Here is a 21,882-nt window from a genome sequence, read left to right as displayed (position 1 = left end):
TATACAAGAAAACCATTAAAGCAATTCTTAAAAATAAATTCAATTATTCATATCTTTCTGGTGATATGAATATAAAATGATAGAGCCATTTTAGAAAATAGTTTGACAACTTCTTATAAAATGAAACATGCAACTATCAGACAACTGAGGTATTATATTCTTGGGCATTTGTTCCACATGAAGAGAAGAGATGTACACAAAAACCTGTACAGAAAAAATTTTGGCACCGAAATAAATTTCGTTTTTCCATGAACTTTCTGAAGTACCCTCATATGTACATGTGTATAGTTACATGAATAAACACTGATGTAATTATACTTATATCCAGAAACACAAACACAAATTCATAAATTCTGTATCAATGAGGGATCTTCAAAAGTTTATGGAAAATGTGCATTATGAAAAATTATGCATGGATTTCAACTTTTTTGCCTAACAGCTTAATTTTTAAAAACAGTTTTATTTTATTTATGTGAAAGGTAGAGTGACAGGAAGAGGGGGAGAAACAGAAAGATCTTCCATCCTCTGTTTTACTCCCCAAATGGCCACAATGGCCGAGGCTAGGCCAGGCCAGATCCAGGAGCCCGATATTCCATCTGGGTGTCTCACATGGGTGGCAGGGGCCCAAGCACTTGAGCCATCCTCCGCTGCTCTCCCAGATGCATTAGCAGGGAACTGGATCAGAAGCAGAGCAGCCTGGACTCAAACCAGCGCTCCAATATGGGATACCAGTGACACAGGCAGTAGCTTAACCTGCTGCACCAGAATGCTGACCCCAGTAAACTTTGAATTCATTTTCCATGAACATTCTGAAGTACTTTCTTTTGGCTACTGAGAGTGAAGGGGTTTCAGAGCATGACATTACAATAGCAATGAACATACATAGTACCCAGTGTATATCATAGAATGCTACTGAGCAGTAAAAATAATAATTTTAAAGATGAAATAGTGATAAGATATATGTAACAAATGTGATGGTTCTCCACAGAACTATGCCGAGTGTTAATTCATAAGCTAGATCATAAACTATATAATTCCACTTACATAATGTTCTTACAGAATTCTTGAAATGACAAAATTGCAAAAATGGTATACAGCTTAGTGGCTGCCATAAGTCAGTAGAAATAGTGGGGTATGATTATAAAAGAATGAGGGAACCCTGTGATGATGGCAATGTTCTATGTCTTCACTGTTTCAATGTCAATATCCTAGTTGTATTACTATATTAATAGCTTTGCAAAAATATTATTACTAGAAGAATCTAGGTAAAAGGTGCACAAGATATTTGTACATCATTTCACAACTGCATGATAATGTACAAGTAAAATGCTTAATTTAAAAACAAAATTTAAATAAAGCTAACAACCTAAACAACATAAGTATCTATTTGGTGTGATAACCACACAGTGAAATTCTTTCAAGGATTGTTTAAACAATAAATTGCTTAAAAATAAATTGATTGCATATCACTGTGGACCATTCCCTAAGGGGGAAAAAATGTTCCAAACTTTTTGTGTAATCATATTGTTGATCCTAGTATTGGTGCTGATGCTTTCATACTATTATATTCTTCTATGGGATTAAGCAACTGAGGAATTATGTGATATCCCAATCACATTATCATCTGTGTTGTTGAATGCCAGGATAAAAGGAGATATAGATATAAAATTGGTTAAATAAAAATTTGTATTCCTGAATTAGAACTGCAAGTATCGGTATAAACTCAGTTTATCTTAAAAATAACCAAACAGACAAAACATACTTCCTAGCTTTGTCTATTAAAAAGATGAGGAAGAGTGACCAATCTAGTAGAAACAAAGATGACTAACTCCCAGATTCCAGCCTGGAAAGCCAATTCTGAGTTTCTGACACAGAAGTATAAGATAAGCCAAGACATTTTGCCATACTAGATAGCAAAGAAGCTATCTTTGCTATCACAGTGGTCAAAAGACCTTGAAAGCCAACTTGTGGAGGTTCTCAGTGACCAAAACTGGAACACAATTTAAGCATCAATAAGGACCCACCACATTTATATCTGTAAGTTCATAGTTAATACTTTAATATTTCCATTATTGTGAAAGTGGTAAATCAAGGCTAAGTATCAACAACCACTTATCCTGGGTTTCCTCACTGAAACATACTGTAAGAGAGTTGAGGAGTTACCTTAGGAAGCCTTTTTCTGTATTCCAGCCATCAAGTGATAAGCAACAGAATTGATAGATCACTAATTTGCAACCCCTAATAAATTAACAATTTTAAAGAATGACTATGTGCCATATATGTACCACCTGACAGAACATAGTCTTATCAAAAAACAAAAGAAATAAAACCCAAGACTCTAAATCTGATCAAGCCGATAGGTTCAATATACCTTTTTACAGTAATTCAAAGGGCAGAGAACTTGTGAAACCATGACATTGTAACCAGCAAAATCCATCAGAACAAACAACTGAATTTTGCAAAGAGGACAGAGGGTAGCAGAGTGAGGGAAGTAAGTTTAGATAACTAGGGACTTTAAGAGATGTATATCAACCAATCAATATTGTAACAGTGGCTACAGTGATTTTATTGTATATATAATGGCTTTATGATTATAGCAGTTCCTCTTCAACTGCAGGGGATACGTTCTAAGACCCCAAGTGTATGCCTAAAACTAAGGTTAGTAGTGATCCTATATATACTATGTTGTTTCCTGGATGTTCTTACCTTTGGTGAAGTTTAATGGATAAGTTGGGCACAGTAAAAGATTAACAACTAATAATGAACTATAACAATTATAACTACTATAATAGAAGTCATGTGATTGCCATTTCCCTTTCAAAATATCTTATGGCACTGTACTCAACCCTTCCTGTGAAGACATGAGATGATATTTAAAGAAGCGCTTCACCAATTTTCATTGGCATATCTGAATTGCCAACATCACTACTCTTGTGCTTTGAGGTCATTATTAAATAAAAGACTAGTACATGAACACAAGCAATATAATACCATGAAAGCTACTAAGTGACTTATGGGTGGGTAGCATAATATAGTGTGGATATGCTGGACAAAGAGTTGATTAATGGCCCAGATTGGATCAGGCAAGGTATCATTATACTACTCAGAAATGTGTACAATTATAAAACTTATGAATTGCTTGTTCTGGAATTTTCCATGTAATAGTTTTAGATGGTAACTGAAAGCAAAGCTGCAGATAAGGGAGGATTACTTTTTTTTTTAAAAAAAAGGATCCTTTATTAGATATAAATTGAAATACACATTTACATATAGATGAAATAATATGATTATCTGGCATTTTCTTCAAGATAATGTGAAGGGAAGAAGAAATACATGGGAGTATAGATAAAAAATTCTGTTGACAATTATCGAAGCAGGGTGATAGAAACATATAGTTTCATTGTACTATTTTACTTTTACACAGGTTTAAAATATCCATCAGAAAACCAAAACAGAAATGGGAAAAAAAAAATACTAGAAACCAAAGGGATGACAGACCTACCAAATTCTTTACCTTGAGAGAGTGTTTGTCTAGTAACTTTTTTATATGGATTAATTCAATGAAAAAAGATGCCATCAATTAGAAGATGGACTGTGATTTGATGCATTGCTAAGTAAAAACCTTACAAAGCAAAACATTAAACACTATCAAAGAAAATATTTTTCTCAATTTTACAGATGTCAGATTACAAAAATAATAAACATAAAATGCTTCTTAGAATTGATAAAATATAGTGATTCAATAATTCATAAATAAATTTCTGTTAACTAAAGCTTACTTCAATAAAATTACTGGCAATTTTATCAGGCACGCACAACTTACCTAGGCTGACAACGTTCACATAGATATGTATCAGGAATATGCTGCCTGTCAATCCCCATGCAGTCAATATGTTGCCAGACACTTAAAGGAGAAAGAAAGCAAAACATAAAAAATATTAAAAGTATCCTTACATTAAGATTTGATATTCCTTTTGCCTGTCACTTAGTAAGCACCTACTTTAAGCTTAGTAATCTAAACAGTGCTGTGAGGAATTCCTAGTAATCTGTCTTCACAGGGATAAAATTTCGAGATGCAAAAAGAAGACAAATAAGAGATACATGAATTTCTAAAGCAAGTATGATTTAAAAGATAAAAACATATAGGTTACAAATGCTATTAGAAATCATAAAGTGACGATGTTCACTCTTGGAGTTAATGGGAAAAGCACCTCAGAAAACAACAGACTTGAACAGAACTTCATTTGGGAAATAGGAAGAAAAGGCATTATCACAGCAACATTTATTAATAAACAGATATGAGGAGAAGGTACCCAATATATGTAAAGAGGATCATTCATTTTGAGAAATACATGGGGTAAAACTGGATTAGTTAAGTACAATCATATAGAACATGAAATGTTGGAATATCTGTAGATTTCCTTCATTAACAGGTAACTGTTAGAAGTGCTTTAGTGGCTAATAGTATTAATTCAAAAAAGTTAAGAAATTGAAAATACAAAGACCAAGAGACATTTTCAACATTCCAGAGTTGAGGTAAAGAAGAACAAAATTAGAAATATGGCAGAGGGAAAAAATTCAAGAATCCAAGAGGTATCCCGTGAAGATAAAGATTAATTACTTTTAATGGAATACATGGACTAAATTGAGACAAACTTCTCAATTTGTTATTAATTTTCCACTTTTCTTCTTGTTCTTCTTCAGATTTATTTTATTTGTTTGAAAGGCAGAGTGACACAGAGAAAGGGAGAGACAAAGATATCCTCTATCTGCTGGTTCACTCCCCACATGGCTGCAACAGCCAAGCCAAAGCCGGAGCCTGGAACTCCATCTGAGTCTCTCCTGTGGGAGGCAGTGGCCTAAGTACTTGGGTCATCTCCTGTTGCTTTCCCAGGCATGTCATCAGGGAGCTAGACTGGAAGTAGAGCAGCCAAGACTTGAACCAGTGCTCCAATATGAGATGCCAACACTGGAGAAAGCAGCTTAAAACGCTGTGCCACAGCATTGAGTCCCCTAATTTTATTTTCTTGTCAAGACACCAATTTATCTAAAACTGACATACAAGGAGTTTTCAAAAAGTTTACAGAAAAGGCATACTATGTAAAAACTGCATGGACTTCAATAATAAACTTTTAATTCCATTTTTTGATTAACTTTTTGAAGTACCCTCAAGTACGCATGTTTCTAAAAACAGTCTTATTCATTCTATACACAGTAATTAGCCAGTTCCAATTGAACTGCTGAACTAATTACTATTGTGCTGTTTTTTACTTCTCAAATGAAAATACTGGGGCAAAAACTGTTAAAGAAAAACAAAAAGAAGGGTAATACAATATATATCTAAGAAGTAGAAAAGCAAAGCAAATCACAAGGTTTTATATATATAGTTAAATTTGTGAAGTACGTAATGATGTCATGTGAACAAGAAACAAAGCTAGGAAATGAATAAATGGTATAGGTGTCAGGCTTGAAGGATGACTGTTGGCTAAAGAAACATGAAAAAAGGGGCAATGGAAGTAAGAATAAAGGAAAAATATAAATCTTGGAGTATATTACAGGTTAAACAACAGAAAATTAGAGTAACAAAAAACAGATTTATAACAAAGCAGTCACTGAGAAGCAAACACCTTGATTAATCCAAAAATTGTGACTGCTTCTTCAAGAATATGTAGATAGATATAAAAAATCATAAGGATAATTTTACTAGTCTCTAATAGAGGTAACTGCATATCAGATATAAATTATTGTAATTAAAGAAAAACACATTTATATTATAAATTAAAATAACAACAATGCAAAGTGGTATGTTATCTATCACATTAGATGAGATCAGTTAAGAGAAGTTCTTTTATATGACTGGCTACAATATGAATTGACATTTTATGATAAAATAAAGCACATTGCCATTGAATAAATTTTCTGAGGTCATTTTTCATGTAATTACATTATGGGTAATCAGGATTTATTTTTAAAATTGAAAGGGTACCACAGAATTTTTATTATTAAAACAAACTCAGGGTATTAATATTATAACTTTTCATAAAAATACTAACAGATTTCACACTCCACTTAACACTGATTTCCTACATTTTAGAAAAATTAAATGAAGTTTTTGATATGTAATTCCAACTACATATTTGTATCAACATCCAACTTTTACTCTAAAAGATGGGAACAATATTACAAATAATACAATGTAATTTATATTTGGTTCTAGGATACATTTCTATAATCACATTCAAATATGGGTATATGCCGTACTACTTCTAACCAAATATTGAAGCTACACTGTTAAGGACCAGACCCAGGAAGTGCTGCAAAGCTACCACCAGACTGTTTTGCTGTCTATAATGTACTGCTTAAATACTCTCTGCTCCCCATCCTATGCAGGGAAAGGACCCAATAACTTTAAGGCTGAAATCCTGTTCCCTCTCCATCCTCCCCCAAACCTCCCCCACAAAACAAAAACAAAAACAAAAAACCCAAAAGCCAAAAAGAAAACCCCACTTTCTATCCCAATCACACCTTCTCTAGGGGAAGAGGCCTTTCTTGGTGGTTGAACCAGGGTTGGGGGAGGGGAGACTGTGGTTCTGGTTCAGGGAGACTCCAGAGTGCTGCAAGGTTCAAGTCAAAAGGAGGTGAGAGAGTCAGGTCAAACAAACATCAATCAAAATGTTTAATTTCCCCCAAAACTGGAAAATTACAGTTGACTATACAGCACAAATAATTCCAAAGGATATACAGAGGACTCAATTTTATTCTCATGTCTATTGTATCTACTACTTTACATACTTAGGTCACTAATGAACTAGCTGAAAAAGAGATGTATGTGATCTTATATGAATAAAGTTCAAAACTGATCAACTATGACTCAATTAACAAAGGGAACTTCTAACAAATTCTAAGATAGCTTTTTTTTTTTCCAGAAAAGGCTTTTCCTAGGAACAAAACAGACTACACCAACAGTACCAGAAGTCCCATTTTAAAAATGCTTTCATTAACTTCTTCAAAAGTGACTTTAGTAGTTATGTTTCAGCATTAACAACCAAAAGTAGCATTCAAGAAGAATAAACTAATGGTGTGAAATATTTTACCTGCATTTGTCACAACAGATCATGTAGCCATCATCATGTGTAAAACCACATATACACCTGGTTACATCAGTACCATAACTTCCATCCTCAGATGTGCTGATTGTAGTAGCACTGGAAGTTTCATCAAAATTAGGAGTGGTAAATATGCCTACTTCATTTTTGCTAATAAGAACTGATGGAGGAGGGGAAGCCGGAGGTGTTGGAGGAGGACGAGCACCATAATTATGGTCCTGGATAATTGAACACAAATAGGGCAAAACGTTATTTAATTTCAGCAACAATGTGAACTAAGCTACTTAAATAAAATTCAGCCCTTATTATGAATTCTCAAGAGAGATAAAACTGACCTATTTCTTCCTTAATATCTTTAAAATAATGACTCTGCAACTACAGGAATAAGTGAATATATCTATCTATGAGGTAGAGGTGGTCACCTTCAAATCAAACTGAAATCTCCCCAAAATTCCAAAGATATGAGGAATATTCAAAAATTTTGTAGAAACAGGGAATTAAAAGATAATGTAAACTTCCCATGAACCTTTTGAGGCCCCTAATATGGCCACACAACACCATCCTGAAGGTAGAAGCACAAGATGTGATAGGTTAATGTAGACAAATATAGGGCTAACAACATAGAAGCTAAACAATAGCAAAACAACAAAAGATATACTATCATTATAAAATACAATATGGGACTTAAAATCATGGTAATTTTTATTCTATTCCAAGTAATAAAAAAATTTATAGTTCTATCTCCATATTATCACAAATGTTATCAGTTCTGCAACTATGTTTGAACCTACACTCTGCATCTCAATAGCTATGTAATGTTGAGTATGTTAGATAAGCTTACATTTTTTCACCTTTAAGAGAACAAAATGACACCTTATGAAGCGGTTTTTGAGGATTAAATAAGATACCATATGTTAAAAAAAAAAAAAAAAGCATAGATCTTAGTAAAAAAAAACAGGAGATAAGGGTCTTGAGCTGTGGCATAGTGGGTAAAGCTGCTGCCTGCAGTGCCGGCATCTCATATACGCTCTGGTTCGAATCCTGGCTGCTCCACTTCTGATCCAGCTCTCTGCTATGGCCTGGGGAAGCTGTAGAAGATGGTCCAAGTCCTTGGGCCCCTACACCCACGTGGGAGACCCAGAAGAAGCTCCTGGCTTCGGATAAGCTCAGCTCTGGCCATTGTGGCCATCTAGGGGAGTGAACCAGTGGATGTAAGACTCTTTTTCTCTGCCTCTGCCTCTCTGTAACTATGCCTTTCAAATAAATAAAATATTTTTAAAAAGACAAGAGATAAATAACTACATAATTTACTATATAATCTATATAAACAATCTTTATAGAGAAGGTTGAGAAATATAATATCAAACTATCAGTAACAATTATAAAATAATGATAATAAAACTTTCAGGAAATTTCTTATACAAATTTAATCCCTTAATTAACTGGTTAGATTAATGAAAAATTAAGCTACAAATTTTATACCTAATTCTTTAGATAGCATGAAACAACTATACTTTTAAAAAATTTTTATTTATTTGACAGTTAGAGTTAGACAGAGAGAGAGACAGAGAGAAAAGTCTTCCCTCCATCGGCTCACCCCCCAAATGGCCACTACGGCTGGAGCTATGCGGATCCGATCCAAAGCCAGGAGCCAGGTGCTTCTTCCTGGTCTCCCATGCAGGTGCAGGAGCCCAAGCACCTGGGCCATCCTCCACTGCCTTCCCAGGCAACAGCAGAGAGCTGGACTGGAAGAGGAACAGCCAGGACTAGAACCGGCGCCCATACGGGATGCCGGCGCCGCAGGCGGAGGATTAACCAAGTGAGCCACAGGCCTGCCTCACAACTGTACTTTTAAAATATGTAGTTTTAGGCACAAAACCACAGATGTGTACTTTCTAGCTCTAAATTTCAAAAAAATATCCTTCCAGAAAAATGTTTAATACTTACCGCATAGGGCAAACCAATGTAACTGTGTGAATGATGCGAGCTGCTGGTATATAGCTGGTGGGGATAACTGTTGGATTTCTCGACTACCACAGGGCTAGCTTCTACGGATTCTGGTCTGGGGAGAAAAAAGTTGCATTAAAGAGAATTCCATCTGTTTTCTTTTAATCAATTTTAAAAAGACAAATACTTTTTTTTAAAGATTTATTTATTTACTTGGAAGTCAGAGTTACACAGAAAGAGAAAGGAGAGAGAGATCGATCGATCGATCAATCGATCTTCCATTCGCTGGTTCATTCCCCAATTGGCCGCAATGGCCAGAGCTGTGCCGATCTGAGCCAGGAGCCTCTTTTGGGTCTCCCATGTGGGCGCAGGGGCCCAAGGACTTGGGCCATCTTCTATTGCTTTCCCAGGCCATAGCAGAAAGTTGACTTGGAAGTGGAGCAGCTGGGACTTGAACCAGTGCCCATATGGGATGCCAGCACTGCAGGCAGTGGTTTTACCTGCTACACCACAGTGCTGGCCCAAAAAAGACAAATACTTATACTAAAGTACTGGCTATACAAACACAATACCTATTTAGTAAGGATCCTGGGAATTTAAAAGTTAGACTTTTTTTTAAAGATTAGAAAACTGTAAGATATCAGAAGGAGCCAAATCCAGACTGTAAGGTGAATGTCTCATGATTTTCTATCAAAACTCACAAAACTGTGCTGGATGAGTGAATGAGCAGAAGTACTGTCAAGGCAGAGACTCTGGTGAAACTTTCCCACTAACACTTTGGCTCACTTTCTCAAAACACTCTCCTAATAAGCCCTGCAAAAAACAAGCAAGCAAAATGTCTCAAGCATCTCAGAAAACTGCTTCCATGACCTTTTGCTTTGAGTGGACCACTTCTACTTCCAGGTCGTTTTGATTGTGCTTTGTCTTCAGGATTGTACTAGTTTCATCTCCTGTTACAGTTCTTGGAAGAAATGCTTCAGCATCTCAATCCCATTTGTGTAACATTTCCACTGAAAGCTGTGTTCTTACCTGAAGCAGATCTGGCTGCAACATTTTTGGTAACCATGATTAGAAAGTTTGTTCCAATTTAATTTTTCAGTCAGAATTGTGTAAGCTGACCCAGTTGTGATGTCTTAGTGTTTGCTATTGTTTCTTTTTTTTTTTTCTTTTTCTTTTTTTTTTTTTTTATTTATTTGACAGGCAGAGTTACAGATAGTGAGAGAGAGAGAGAGACAGAGAGAAAAGGCTATTGTTTCCTGTGTTCATAGCTGGTCCTCTTTAATTGGAACACAAACAAGATGAATTTTTTTACTAGTATACTGATGTGGATGATCTGCCACTACAGGCTCCATCTTCAGTATCACCTCATCCCTTTTTAAAATGAGTTATCCATTGGTCAACTGCCCATTTCTTTGGGCATGGTTCCCATAAAAGTTTTGTAAAGCATCAATGATTTCATCATTCTTCCATGCAAGTGTCACTATAAATGTGATGTTTGTTCTTGATTCGGCTCCTTTGGACTTTTTTGTTTCCTAATCTTTAAAAAAAATTTTTAAAGGGTACTAATTTTTTGCTTCAGTTAATAATGTGAAAAAGATTGCAGTGACATGGTTAAATTTCCAGGAACTTCAGTTCTTTACTGATGGGACTAAATGGCTGGTATCATCACTTGTAAGTGTCTTGAACGTGATGAAGTTTATGTTACAAAATAAAGTTTATAGTTTTCACTTATTTGCAGTTTTCCATGAACCAAAAAGTTAATGAAAAACGCATATTAAGGGGGCAGGCATTTGGCACCATGGTTAAAATGCCTCTTGGGACCTGTGCATCCCATATGAGAGTGCCTGGGTTTGATTCCTGCTTCTGCTCCTGATTCCAACCTCCTACTAATGTGCACCCTGGGAGGCAACAGGTGACGTCTCAAGTAGTTGGGTCCCTATCATGTAGATGAGAGATCCAGGTTGAGTTCCAGGCTTCCAAATTTGTACTGGTCCAGTCCCAGCTATTCTAGGCATTTGGGGAGTGAACCAACACAAAAGAGATCTCTGTCTCTGACTTTCTGCCATTTAAATAAATTAAATGAATGTTTTCTAAAAAGTAGCAAAATTATGTATGTTATGAAAAACTATGAGTGCATTTCAAAAATTTTTTGCACTAAAATAACTATCACTTTATTATATTTTCCATAAACTTTTTGAAACACCCTTGTATAATCTTTTTTTTTTTTTTTGACAGGCAGAGTGGACAGTAGAGGGAGACAGAGAGAAAGGTCTTCCTTTTTGCCGTTGGTTCACCCTCCAATGGCCGCTGCGGTAGGCGCGCTGCGGCCAGCACACCACGCTGTTCCGATGGCAGGAGCCAGGTGCTTCTCCTGGTCTCCCATACGGGTGCAGGGCCCAAGCACTTGGGCCATCCTCCACTGCACTCCCTGGCCACAGCAGAGAGCTGGCCTGGAAGAGGGGCAACTGGGACAGGATCGGTGCCCCGACCGGGACTAGAACCTGGTGTGCCGGCGCCGCAAGGCGGAGGATTAGTCTGTTAAGCCACGGCGCCGGCCACCCTTGTACAATCTTATTCTAAGCATTGGGGATACAGATATAAATGAAGATATAGTTCCAGCCCTCAAGAAGCTCAGTCTGGTGATGTAGAAGAGAGACATAACATAAAAAGTTATACTTTCACTCTGCCTTCCAAATAAATAAAAAAATCTTTTTAAAACATGATTAGTATAGTACTGACTATATTGAGTTTGAACTACTCATGACACATCTATGATAAGAGATCTAGCAATGCAGAGGGGGCTGTCTTGTGTGAAGCTTATGAGACAGAAATAGACCAAAGATTATTTCGAAGTCATAAGCATGTGAAAACAGTGAAAGCTACAGAAGCAGATGAAATCTCTGGAGCAGTTCACAAAGTACAGGCCCCTAGAAAATACAAATATTTAAGAAACAGAAGAAATACTTTAAAATAGATTAAATCATAAACAAGAAAACCAGATGGAAAAGGGTTTTATAGTTCTTCAAAATGTTAAACACAATTTCACTCCTAGGTATACACATAGTTTCTGACACTGGTTCAACATACAGTTTTTTGACTATGATGGTAGGAAAGTGATACACATTAAACACTTCAAATTTTGGTATTTCCTTGGGCTAGGGATATACATATCAATTGTGATCCTAGTGAGTGGAAGTGAGCCAACCCATGTGGTCATGAAGGTAAATAACTGCAACTATGTAGTGCATTTTTGACTTAACAAAATATTTTCACTTCAAGATGGGTTTATTAGGATATAATCCCATCATAAGTTGAGGAGCATCTGCATACCCAAAAGAAATGAAAATGAGGATTCAAACGGATACTTCTACACCATTGTTTCTAACAGCATTTAACAGCCGAAAGGTAGAAAGTTAAATATCCATCAACAAATGAGTATACAAGCAAAACACGGTACATCAATACCATAGAATATATTTCCACCATAAAACAGAATGAAATTCTGACACATGCCACACATGGATTAAACTTGGAAAGATTGCAGTCAGTGAGATAAACCAAACATAAAAGATTATTTTATGATTCTATTTATGTGGTTAACACTGTAAATGTTATCTATATTTCTACCACAATATATATATGTATATAAAATAAGGGCTGCTGCTGAAATACACAGGTTAAGCCATCACTTGCAATGCTGGCATCCCATATCAGAGTACTGGTTCAAGGTCTGGGGGCTGGTGTTGTGATGTAGCAAATTGAGCTCCCGCCTGCAATGCTGGCAGTTCCATCTAGGCATTAGTTCAAGTCCTGGTTGTTCCACTTCTGATCCAGCTCCCTGCTGCTGCAACTGAGAAGGCAGCAGAAGATAGCCGAAGTACTTGGGCCCCTGCACCTACATGGAGAACTAGATAGAGCTCCTGGCTCCTGGCTTTGGCACGGCTCAGCCCTGGCCTTTGTGGCCATTTGGGGAGTGAACCAGCAAATGGAAGATATCTTTCTTTCTCCTCATTTGTGTCTGTCTCTCTGTAACTCTGCCTTTCAAATAAATAAATAAATCTCTAAAACAAACAAACAAAATCAGCTTCTGGCTGCTCCACTTCTGAGCCAGCTTCCTGCAAATGTGCCTGAGAAGGCAGCATACTCCTGCCACCCATGTGTGAAACCAGGATGGAGTTTCTGATACCAAGCACCAGCCTGGCCCTGACCAGGCTGCTGCAGTCATCTAGGGGGTGAACCAGCACATGGAAGGTATCTGTTTCTATGTGTCTCTCTATTTATTTATTATTCTTCCTTTCAAATAAATAAATATATCTTAAAAAAAAAAAAACACTATTCTCACTAAAGCCAAATAGACAGCCAAGATTAGCAAATCCTGCTGTGAGTATTAGGCAACATAAGGCCAAGAAAATATGCATTATCTTTAAAATGACAGGGTATGGTCAAACTAAAAGTCAAATTGTATGTGGACAAATCAGTAAAAGGGAGAAAAACACAAGGATTCATGCATTTTAGATAACATCTAAGGTAGTACAGGAGTAAGAGGTATAGCTAAAACTGACATAGTCAAGATTTAATCTAAATGGGTGATCCAGATCCTACCTCTGACCCCTTTAAGTGATCCTTGGGGCCTGAAGCAGCTCAATGCTTTTGCTAAGCCTTGACAAGCAAAGCAGGCAGAACAAACAGTAAGTTTGGGCTGGCTTGCATGTGGCCCCAGGAGAGTATCAGGGTATGGCTACCTTTCCTCTAGAGGTATTGGATACTGAAAGTAGCACTGCCCTAGCCTACAGCTGGTGGTGGTGCATCTGCAGAGGACATATTATGGACTCTGCATTCAATGCTGTCATGAAACTACTGGCTGGTAGAGGATCAGCTGCAAGTCCTGCTTGGGGTAAAACAGAAGCAATGGAACAGGAACTGTTCAGGGAAACAGTCTTTCCTGCTCCAAACTGATGTTTGCATACTGCCCTAGGAGATATTTTAGTTCAACCTCCAGTTTTACAGATCAGAAGATAAATGATCTATGTGTCAGAAACTTTAGACCTAAGCCCTGATTCTACCACTAAAGTCACCAGGTATCTTTGGAACATGCCACATAAACACCCTAGGTCTCGGTTTCTAAGTGAACTCTAAATTCTGTATCATATGGTATTATAATAGCAAATATACTAAAGTCTGGGTCTCTTAAATTGGACAAGCACATGTCCTACTGAACTGCACTGTCGCCATGATTCCTGTGAAATTTACCAGCATGCTATTTATGCTTGTTAGTGATTAATGAAATAAAAAGTTTGTATTACAAAATGGTACTAGGTCTTACTATAATTCTGATCATTTGAATTTCTAACACTTTAACTTTCATTACTTCACCAAATGTACAAATATTGGAAAACATTTTTGGTAATCCAAAGTGTAATTTTTTTATAAACATTTCCATTCTTAATAATGAAAACAGGAGGCATTTGGCACACCTGTTAAAATGCTATCTGGGACACCTGCATACCAAATTGGAATCCCAGCTGCACTTCTGATCTAGCTTCCTACTAAAATGGACACTGAGAGGCAGCAGGTTATTGCTTAAGTACTTAGATCCCTGCCATTCATATGGGAGACCTGGAGGGAGTTCCTGGTTCCTGGTTTCAGTCTGGCCCAAACCGGGCTGTTGCAGGTATTTGGGGGAGTAAGCTAGCAGAAGGAAGACCTCTGTCTCTGACTCTCTGCTTTTCAAATAAAAAATATTTAGAAAGTTAACAAGATCAATCCTTTAAATTTTTTTTTGTTTTGTTTTAAATATTTATTTATTTGAAAGTCAGAGTTAAAGAAAGAGAGAGAGAGAGATCGATCTTCATTCTTTGGGTCACTCTCCAAATGGCCACCCATGGCTGGGGTGGGGCCAGGGTCAAGACAGGTACCAGGAGCTTCTTCCAGATCACCCATGGGGTGCAGAGACCCAAGCACTTGGGCGATCCTCCACTGCTTTCCCAGGCACATTAGCAAGAAACTGGATTGAAGGGTCAGCACTGTGAAGTAGTGGGTTAAGCATTTGCCCTATGGCTCCGGCATCCCATATGGGCACCATTTTGAGTTCTGCCTGCTCTACTTCTGATCCAGCTCCCTGCTGAAAGCAGTAGAATATGGTCCAGAAGAACCTCCTGGCTCCTGGCTTCAGATTGTTCCTGCTCTGGCTGTTGCGGCCATTTGGGGAGTGAACCAGAGGATGGAAGACCGCTCTCTCTGTCTCTCCCTCTCTCGTTTGTAATTCTGCCTCTCAAGTAAATAAATAAATTAAAAAAAAAAAAAAAAAGCTGAATTGGAAGTGGTGCAGCCAGGATTCAAACGAGTGCCCATATGGGATGCTGGTGTCACAAGTGGTGGCTTAACTGGGTATGCCAAGACACCAGCCACTAAAAAATTTTTTAAAAACAAACAAATGAAGACAGGCTATTTTCAAAGATATTGTGGTTCTTAAGTTGAAAACTTCAAAGGAAGAACAACTGCCATTTTGTTTACAGTAATCTACTTTATGTTGCTACATTTTTGGGGAACAACTTTACAAATTCAAAATCTTATTTGGGGGCTGGTGCTGTGGCGTAGCAGGTAAAGTCACCACCTGCAGTGCCAGCATTCCATATGGGCACATGTTCAAGTCCCGGCTGCTCCACTTTCGATCCAGCTCTCTGCTATGGCCTGGGAAAGTATTAGAAGATGGCCCAAACCCTTGGGGCCCTGCACCCCTTGGGAAGACCCGGAGGAAGCTCCTGGCTCCTGATAGGTGCAGCTCCAGCCATTGTGGCCAATTGGGGAATGAACCAGCGAATGGAAGACCTCCCTCCCTCCCTCTGCCTCTCTGCCTCTTTTTCTTTCTCTGTGTAACTCTTTCAAAGTAAATAAATTAAATAAATCTTTTAAAAATCTTATTTGTTCATATCAAACATCCTTATTCTTTAAAAAGTCATAATAATTACTTTCCAAGCCACATTATATATTCTTAGTACAAACATTCAAGTTAGGTAAGCTGAAGATCCAAAAAAAGAAAAATATCAATCATGAAATTAGGAGAGGCATTTAGGGGTTGGTGTTGTGGAACAGCAGGTAAAGCGCCATCTGTGATGCCAGCATCCCATATGGGCACCAGTTCAAGTTCTGGCTGCTCTATTTCCATCCAGCCCTCTGCTAATGCACCTGGGAGAGCAGCGGAAGATGGACCAAGTGCTTGGGCCCTTGCACCCAGCACATGAAGTCCTGGATGAGGCTCCTCGTTCCTGGTTTCAGCCTGGCTCAGCCCTAGCTGTTGTGGCCATTTGAGGAGTCAATCAGCAGATGGAAAATCTCTGTCTCTCCCTCTAACTGTGCCTTTCAAATAAATAAAAAATAAATCTTAAAAAAAAGAGGCATTCAGAGAAAATGCACAATTTGGGAAAGCCATCTTCAGAAATTCAACTTTAATGATTTTATTCTTGGTAATCAAAAATTCAATTTCTTTCTATAGAAATCCTCAAAATATAGGTGGGTTTGGATGAGAAATTCACATCAGTGTTTTTGGTGAAACTTAGAATTTTCCCTCTCAAAGCTAAAAATTTCAATAACACTCGGTATCAATAACTACACATTAACAGGCTATACTAATTGTTATACTAAAGAGTATAATAATTCTCCATTAATTCTCAATATGCTTCCTGAGATTTATGATCAAAACTTGTCTATTTCTGTTACCCATTTAAATCTGTTAGTCTTTAAACATCTCACAGCTAACAGCAGATACAAGAAATCAAAAAATGAAAAACTGATTTGTTATAACAATTGTCCTTATTTTATTGTATGTGGCATTTTATTTCATTTAATTCATTTATTAATAAAACCTGCCTTTTCTAAACTATGTAGCAAAATCCATCTGGAGTCAAACAAGCCTTGCTCAACTATAACTCTATTTTTTTTTTTTTTTTTTGACAGGCAGAGTGGACAATGAGAGAGAGACAGAGAGAAAGGTCTTCCTTTTGCTGTTGGTTCACCCTCCAATGGCCGCCGCAATAGCGCGCTGCGGCCGGCACACCGCGCTGTTCCGATGGCAGGAGCCAGGTGCTTCTCCTGGTCTCCCATGGTGTGCAGGGCCCAAGCACTTGGGCCATCCTCCACTGCACTCCCTGGCCACAGCAGAGAGCTGGCCTGGAAGAGGGGCAACTGGGACAGGATCGGTGCCCCGACCGGGACTAGAACCCGGTGTGCCGGCGCCGCAAGGCGGAGGATTAGCCTAGTGAGCCGCAGCGCCGGCCTATAACTCTATTTTTTATAAATTAAAATGTGTTAATCTCCTTGACTAGGATTTGTTTTGTAAAATGGGAAAATTATCTCCTTTATATTTTACTGGGGTACTTAAGAGATATTACATATACCTTGCTTAAATTGGGGAGTTGTGTAATTGATATTAAAGACAGTTGCATGGATATAGCAAGCTCTGTATGTAGTACCACAAGAAAAAAAAAAACTTAGAGGAAAAAGCTTATTAATAATAATTAGGAAATATATGAAGAACATTCTACAGCAGTTCTAAATGCTAGCAAAACTTTAAAACATGTTTGAATATTAAAACAAAATCACATTTAAATGAAAACACTTCTAAATTAGGAAAAGCAAACCAACACTCACTTTGAGAGTAGCAGAAAATATTACTGCATTGATAATGAATTAAATGTAAAGAAACCATAGGTCAAAAAAAAGTAAGCACCAAAGACAAAACCTACTTTAAACATTTCATAATACATAAAACATTCTAGCATCTTCAATTATACAAATTCAAACTAACAATACTCAAACACCAAAAAATTAATTAATTCTATCAGCAGGTGGCTCTACTGACACTGAATATCAAATCCTACAGCAAAATATAAGAGGTGAAAATGTATTGAGTCTCAAAAATCTGGAGTGAAAAAAGTGTCAAATCAACATCAATCCAAACTTCCTTTTTTAAAAGAAGATAACGAAGTCTTGAATAATTAAGAGGCTTGGTTTAAGAGCTTATAAGCATGTTGATGGCAAACAAAACTGAAAGAACCTCTTTCTTTAGTACTTTGTGAACAAATATTCAGCACTTACTGTGCTGCCAAATACAGATGAAGTTCATTAAAATGATTCCTAATGGTACTGCAAAATATTTGCAAGCAATAAAAATTAAAAGGAATACAATATTGGCAATCATAGTTCCAGTGTCAGAGAACAGTAACTTAGCTTTTTTTTCTTAAAGTCTAGGAAAGAAAAAAAAATTTTAAAGATTTATTTATTTGAAAGGCAGAATGAGAAAGAGCAGAGATTGATCTTCCAATCTACTGAGTGACTCCCCAAATGCCTGCATCATCCAGGGCTAAGCCAAGCTGAAAGCAGAAGCCAGCAATTCCATTCTGGTCTCTCACGTGGGTGCAAGGACTCAAGTACTTCTGCCATCATCTGCCAACTTCCCAAGTGTATTAGCAGGAAGCTTGATCTGAGGAAGTAGCCAGGACATGAACCAGCACTCTGAAATAGGATGTCGGTATCCCAAGTGGCAGCTTAAGCCACTGTGCCACAATGCCCACTCCAAGGAAAGAAGAATTTTAACATGTCCCATTTGTACTTCTACTTTCAAACTCCAGAGAGTTTGCCATCCTTTCTCCCCTTTATGTAACCATTTATGATTCAGATGGTTGGAATACCAGAAGTCAAATGAAGAGGTTAAAAAGGGGATAGAAGTTCTATGATAACAAAAACATGTAACTCTAATGAATGGCTAAACTCTGGCTCAATTTTTCTATGTAGTGATAATGAAGTCTAGGTTCTTTCAGTTTTCCAATTTCTTATCCTTGAACAAGAATCTGAAAGTATCTTTGTATAGTCAATTATTATACTGACTTTACTACTGCTAAAACTTAAGCTACTAACTACTAACACGAACCATTCGTCAAATGAAGTAGCTAAGTTACACAAATCATTCTAAGTAGTAATATTACTAAAGATGCTGTAACAGAAAAGTCCTAAAATTGACACAGCATTATTAGATTCTGCCTTTGCCACTTACTTGCTTTGTGACTTCAGTTCCCTAAACCTGTAAGTGATTTGTTATGGTCCTACTTTAACAACCAGCCTGTTCTTTTCTCTTCTGAGTTCTTAACACCTCGTTATCTTGACTAGAGCTGCTCTAGTTAATCCAGTAAACACTAGTCACACATGCTGACAAGTATCTGAAATGTGGCTAGATGGAACTGAAAAGTGCTAGAAGCATAAAACAAATACAAGATGTAAAGACTTAGTGTGGAAAAAAAAAATCTCAATTTTTTTATACTGCTTACATGTGGAAATATGTTGTTAATAAAATAAATAATATGGATTGCACCTTTTCTTAAGCCTCCTTAATGTAGCGATTAAAAGATTAAAAATTATACATGTAACTAAATTATATTTCTATTTGATGGCTATGGTCTAGAGTTCTGACTTCCCAACTGATTATAATTTCCTTAAAAATAGACATAAAAATGTTTGCCCTTACTTTCATAACACTAGCCTTTAGTAAAACATTTTCCACTCAGTTGATTTTTTAAATTAATTAATTATTTACTTATTTGAAAGGCACAAACACAGAAATAGGAGAGAGACAGAGATCTCCCATCTGCTGGTTCCCAAATGCCCACAAAGGCAGGGGCATGACAAAGTCAAAGCCAGGGATACAAGTCAGGTCTCCCACAAAGGTGGCTGGGACCAGATTACATGAGCTATCACCTGCTGCCTCCATTAGCAGCAAAAAGGAATAGGAAGTAGAGAACTCAAAGGCAGGCCCTTTGTAGCATATGGTCACTCTAAGTGGTATCTTAACTGCTAGACCAAATGCCTGCCCCAGTTAATGATTATAATAATGACACAAAATGTGCTTCCTCTTGAATTGCTAGTCCTATCCTACAAAATTATACTATAAATGAGAATTCTATAAAAAGAAAAAAAGAGAGAATGCTATTTTCTTTTTAAGAATTATTTTTTATTTTTTTAAAAGAGTTACAGCAAGAGGTAGAGCCAGAGCCAGAGCCAGAGCGAGAGAGATCTTCCATTCCACTAGTTCACTCCCCAAATAGCTGCAACGGCTGGAGCTAAGCTGATACAAAGCCAGGAGCCAGGAGCTTCTTCCAGGTATCCCAAGCAGATGCAGGGGCCCAAGGACTTGGGCTATCTTCTACTGCTTTCCCAGGCCACAGCAGAGAGCTGGATGCACAGCAGAGAGCTGGATGGGAAAAGGAGCAGCCAGGCCTTGAACTGGTAACCATGTGGGATGCCAGTGCTGCAGGCTGGGGCTTTAACCTCTGTACCACAGCGCCAACCCTAAGAATTCTACTTCTACTTCTACTATTAGCCTAAATTTATAGCCATGCACCTAATAAAAAAAAACAACAACAAACTTTAGTTGAAGCTTTCTAGGTTTTTTTTTTTTTTTTTTTTTTTTTTGGACAGGCAGAGTGGATAGTGAGAGAGAGAGACAGAGAGAAAGGTCTTCCTTTTTGCCGTTGGTTCACCCTCCAATGGCCGCTGCGGCCGGCGCATCTCGCTGATCCGAAGCCAGGAGCCAGGTGCTTCTCCTGGTCTCCCATGCGGGTGCAGGGCCCAAGCACTTGGGCCATCCTCCACTGCACTCCCTGGCCACAGCAGAGAGCTGGCCTGGAAGAGGGGCAACCGGGACAGAATCCGGCGCCCCAACCGGGACTAGAACCCGGTGTGCCGGTGCCGCAAGGTGGAGGATTAGCCTGTTAAGGCACAGCACTGGCCGAAGCTTTCTAGTTTTAAAATAAAGGTGGCTTGGTCACCTGATTATTTTAGTTATGATTATTTTGTTACTCAGTTTTTTTAAAAAATTAATTATATGGGGCTGGCACTGTGGCCAGTGATGTAATGATATAATAGGTAAAGCCTCCACCCATGGCACTGGCATCACATATAGGTGCTTGTTCATGTCCCAGCTGCTCCTCTTCTAATCCAGCTCTCTGCTCATGGCCAGGGAAAGCAGGGGAAGATGGCCTAAGTGCTTGGGTACCTGCACCCATGTGGGAGAATTTTTTAAATTTTCTAAACAGGATATGGATGTCTCAAGCAGTAGTTAGCTTATCCCACTACATCAGAATGTGTATCATTGTTAATGCCAATAATTAACAAATGGAAAAAATAATAAGAAAAAGATACAGTATTTTGACTCAAAAGCTATTTATAAAAGTAATCTTGGTAGGCAATGGTGACGGCCCCAATAGTTGTATTCCTGCTACCCACATGGGAGACCTAGATTGAGCTCCCACTGTTACAGGCATTTAGGGAGTGAAAGCAGATGGGAGGTCTCTGTTTCTCAAAACAAAAAAAATGAAAGCAAACAGTAATCTTAGCTGCAGGAATTTTTGCCTTTAAACTTCCAACGTTTTAGCCAAGAGTCCAAAAAGACAAAAATATATATATAAATGCAAATAAACTGCTTGGTTGTACCAAAATAATTGTACAAAATATTTTGCCTTTCCTTTAAAAAAAAAAAAAGGCATTTGTATACTTACTCTGAGCCTGCAGCCATTTCCAAGTATGACGTTTCTGCTGTATCAACCCCCAATGGGATCACTATGCTCATGACGTTCGCCTCTGGTAAATTCGATTACTATGGAGTCCTATGCATTGGTATCCAAAACACTGGGGCATGCCAGCCACAGTGCTCATTGCAAACATCTAAGTGCATCCACAAACCCTGTTTAAAAAAGAAAAAAACAAGGAGGGGGGAACAAAACAGTTAAGAGCCATCTACATATTTCTAGCAACAGCCACACTATAACAGTAAGTAAAATAC

At 37.7% G+C, this 21,882-nt stretch overlaps 1 protein-coding gene across 3 annotated transcripts in view; it reads right to left on the bottom strand.

Moving 5' to 3' along the window:
* The window catches only part of KMT2E (lysine methyltransferase 2E (inactive)), an 83,983-nt gene that overhangs the window by 36,373 nt on the left and 25,728 nt on the right, over positions 1-21,882 (bottom strand). For all 3 annotated transcript variants that reach the window (XM_062214405.1, XM_062214326.1, XM_062214493.1), the window contains 4 exons: positions 21,599-21,783; positions 9,054-9,168; positions 7,095-7,324; positions 3,824-3,904 (listed from right to left, as the gene is read on the bottom strand). In XM_062214405.1, coding sequence (XP_062070389.1) covers positions 3,824-3,904; positions 7,095-7,324; positions 9,054-9,168; positions 21,599-21,669 — 497 coding nt within the window. In that variant the 5' untranslated portion in view covers positions 21,670-21,783. The remainder of the gene's footprint in view (positions 1-3,823; positions 3,905-7,094; positions 7,325-9,053; positions 9,169-21,598; positions 21,784-21,882) is intronic.

Source organism: Lepus europaeus, chromosome 1 (assembly GCF_033115175.1).
Source record: "Lepus europaeus isolate LE1 chromosome 1, mLepTim1.pri, whole genome shotgun sequence".
NCBI lineage: Eukaryota > Metazoa > Chordata > Mammalia > Lagomorpha > Leporidae > Lepus > Lepus europaeus.
This window is presented reverse-complemented; position numbering and strand designations above follow the sequence as displayed.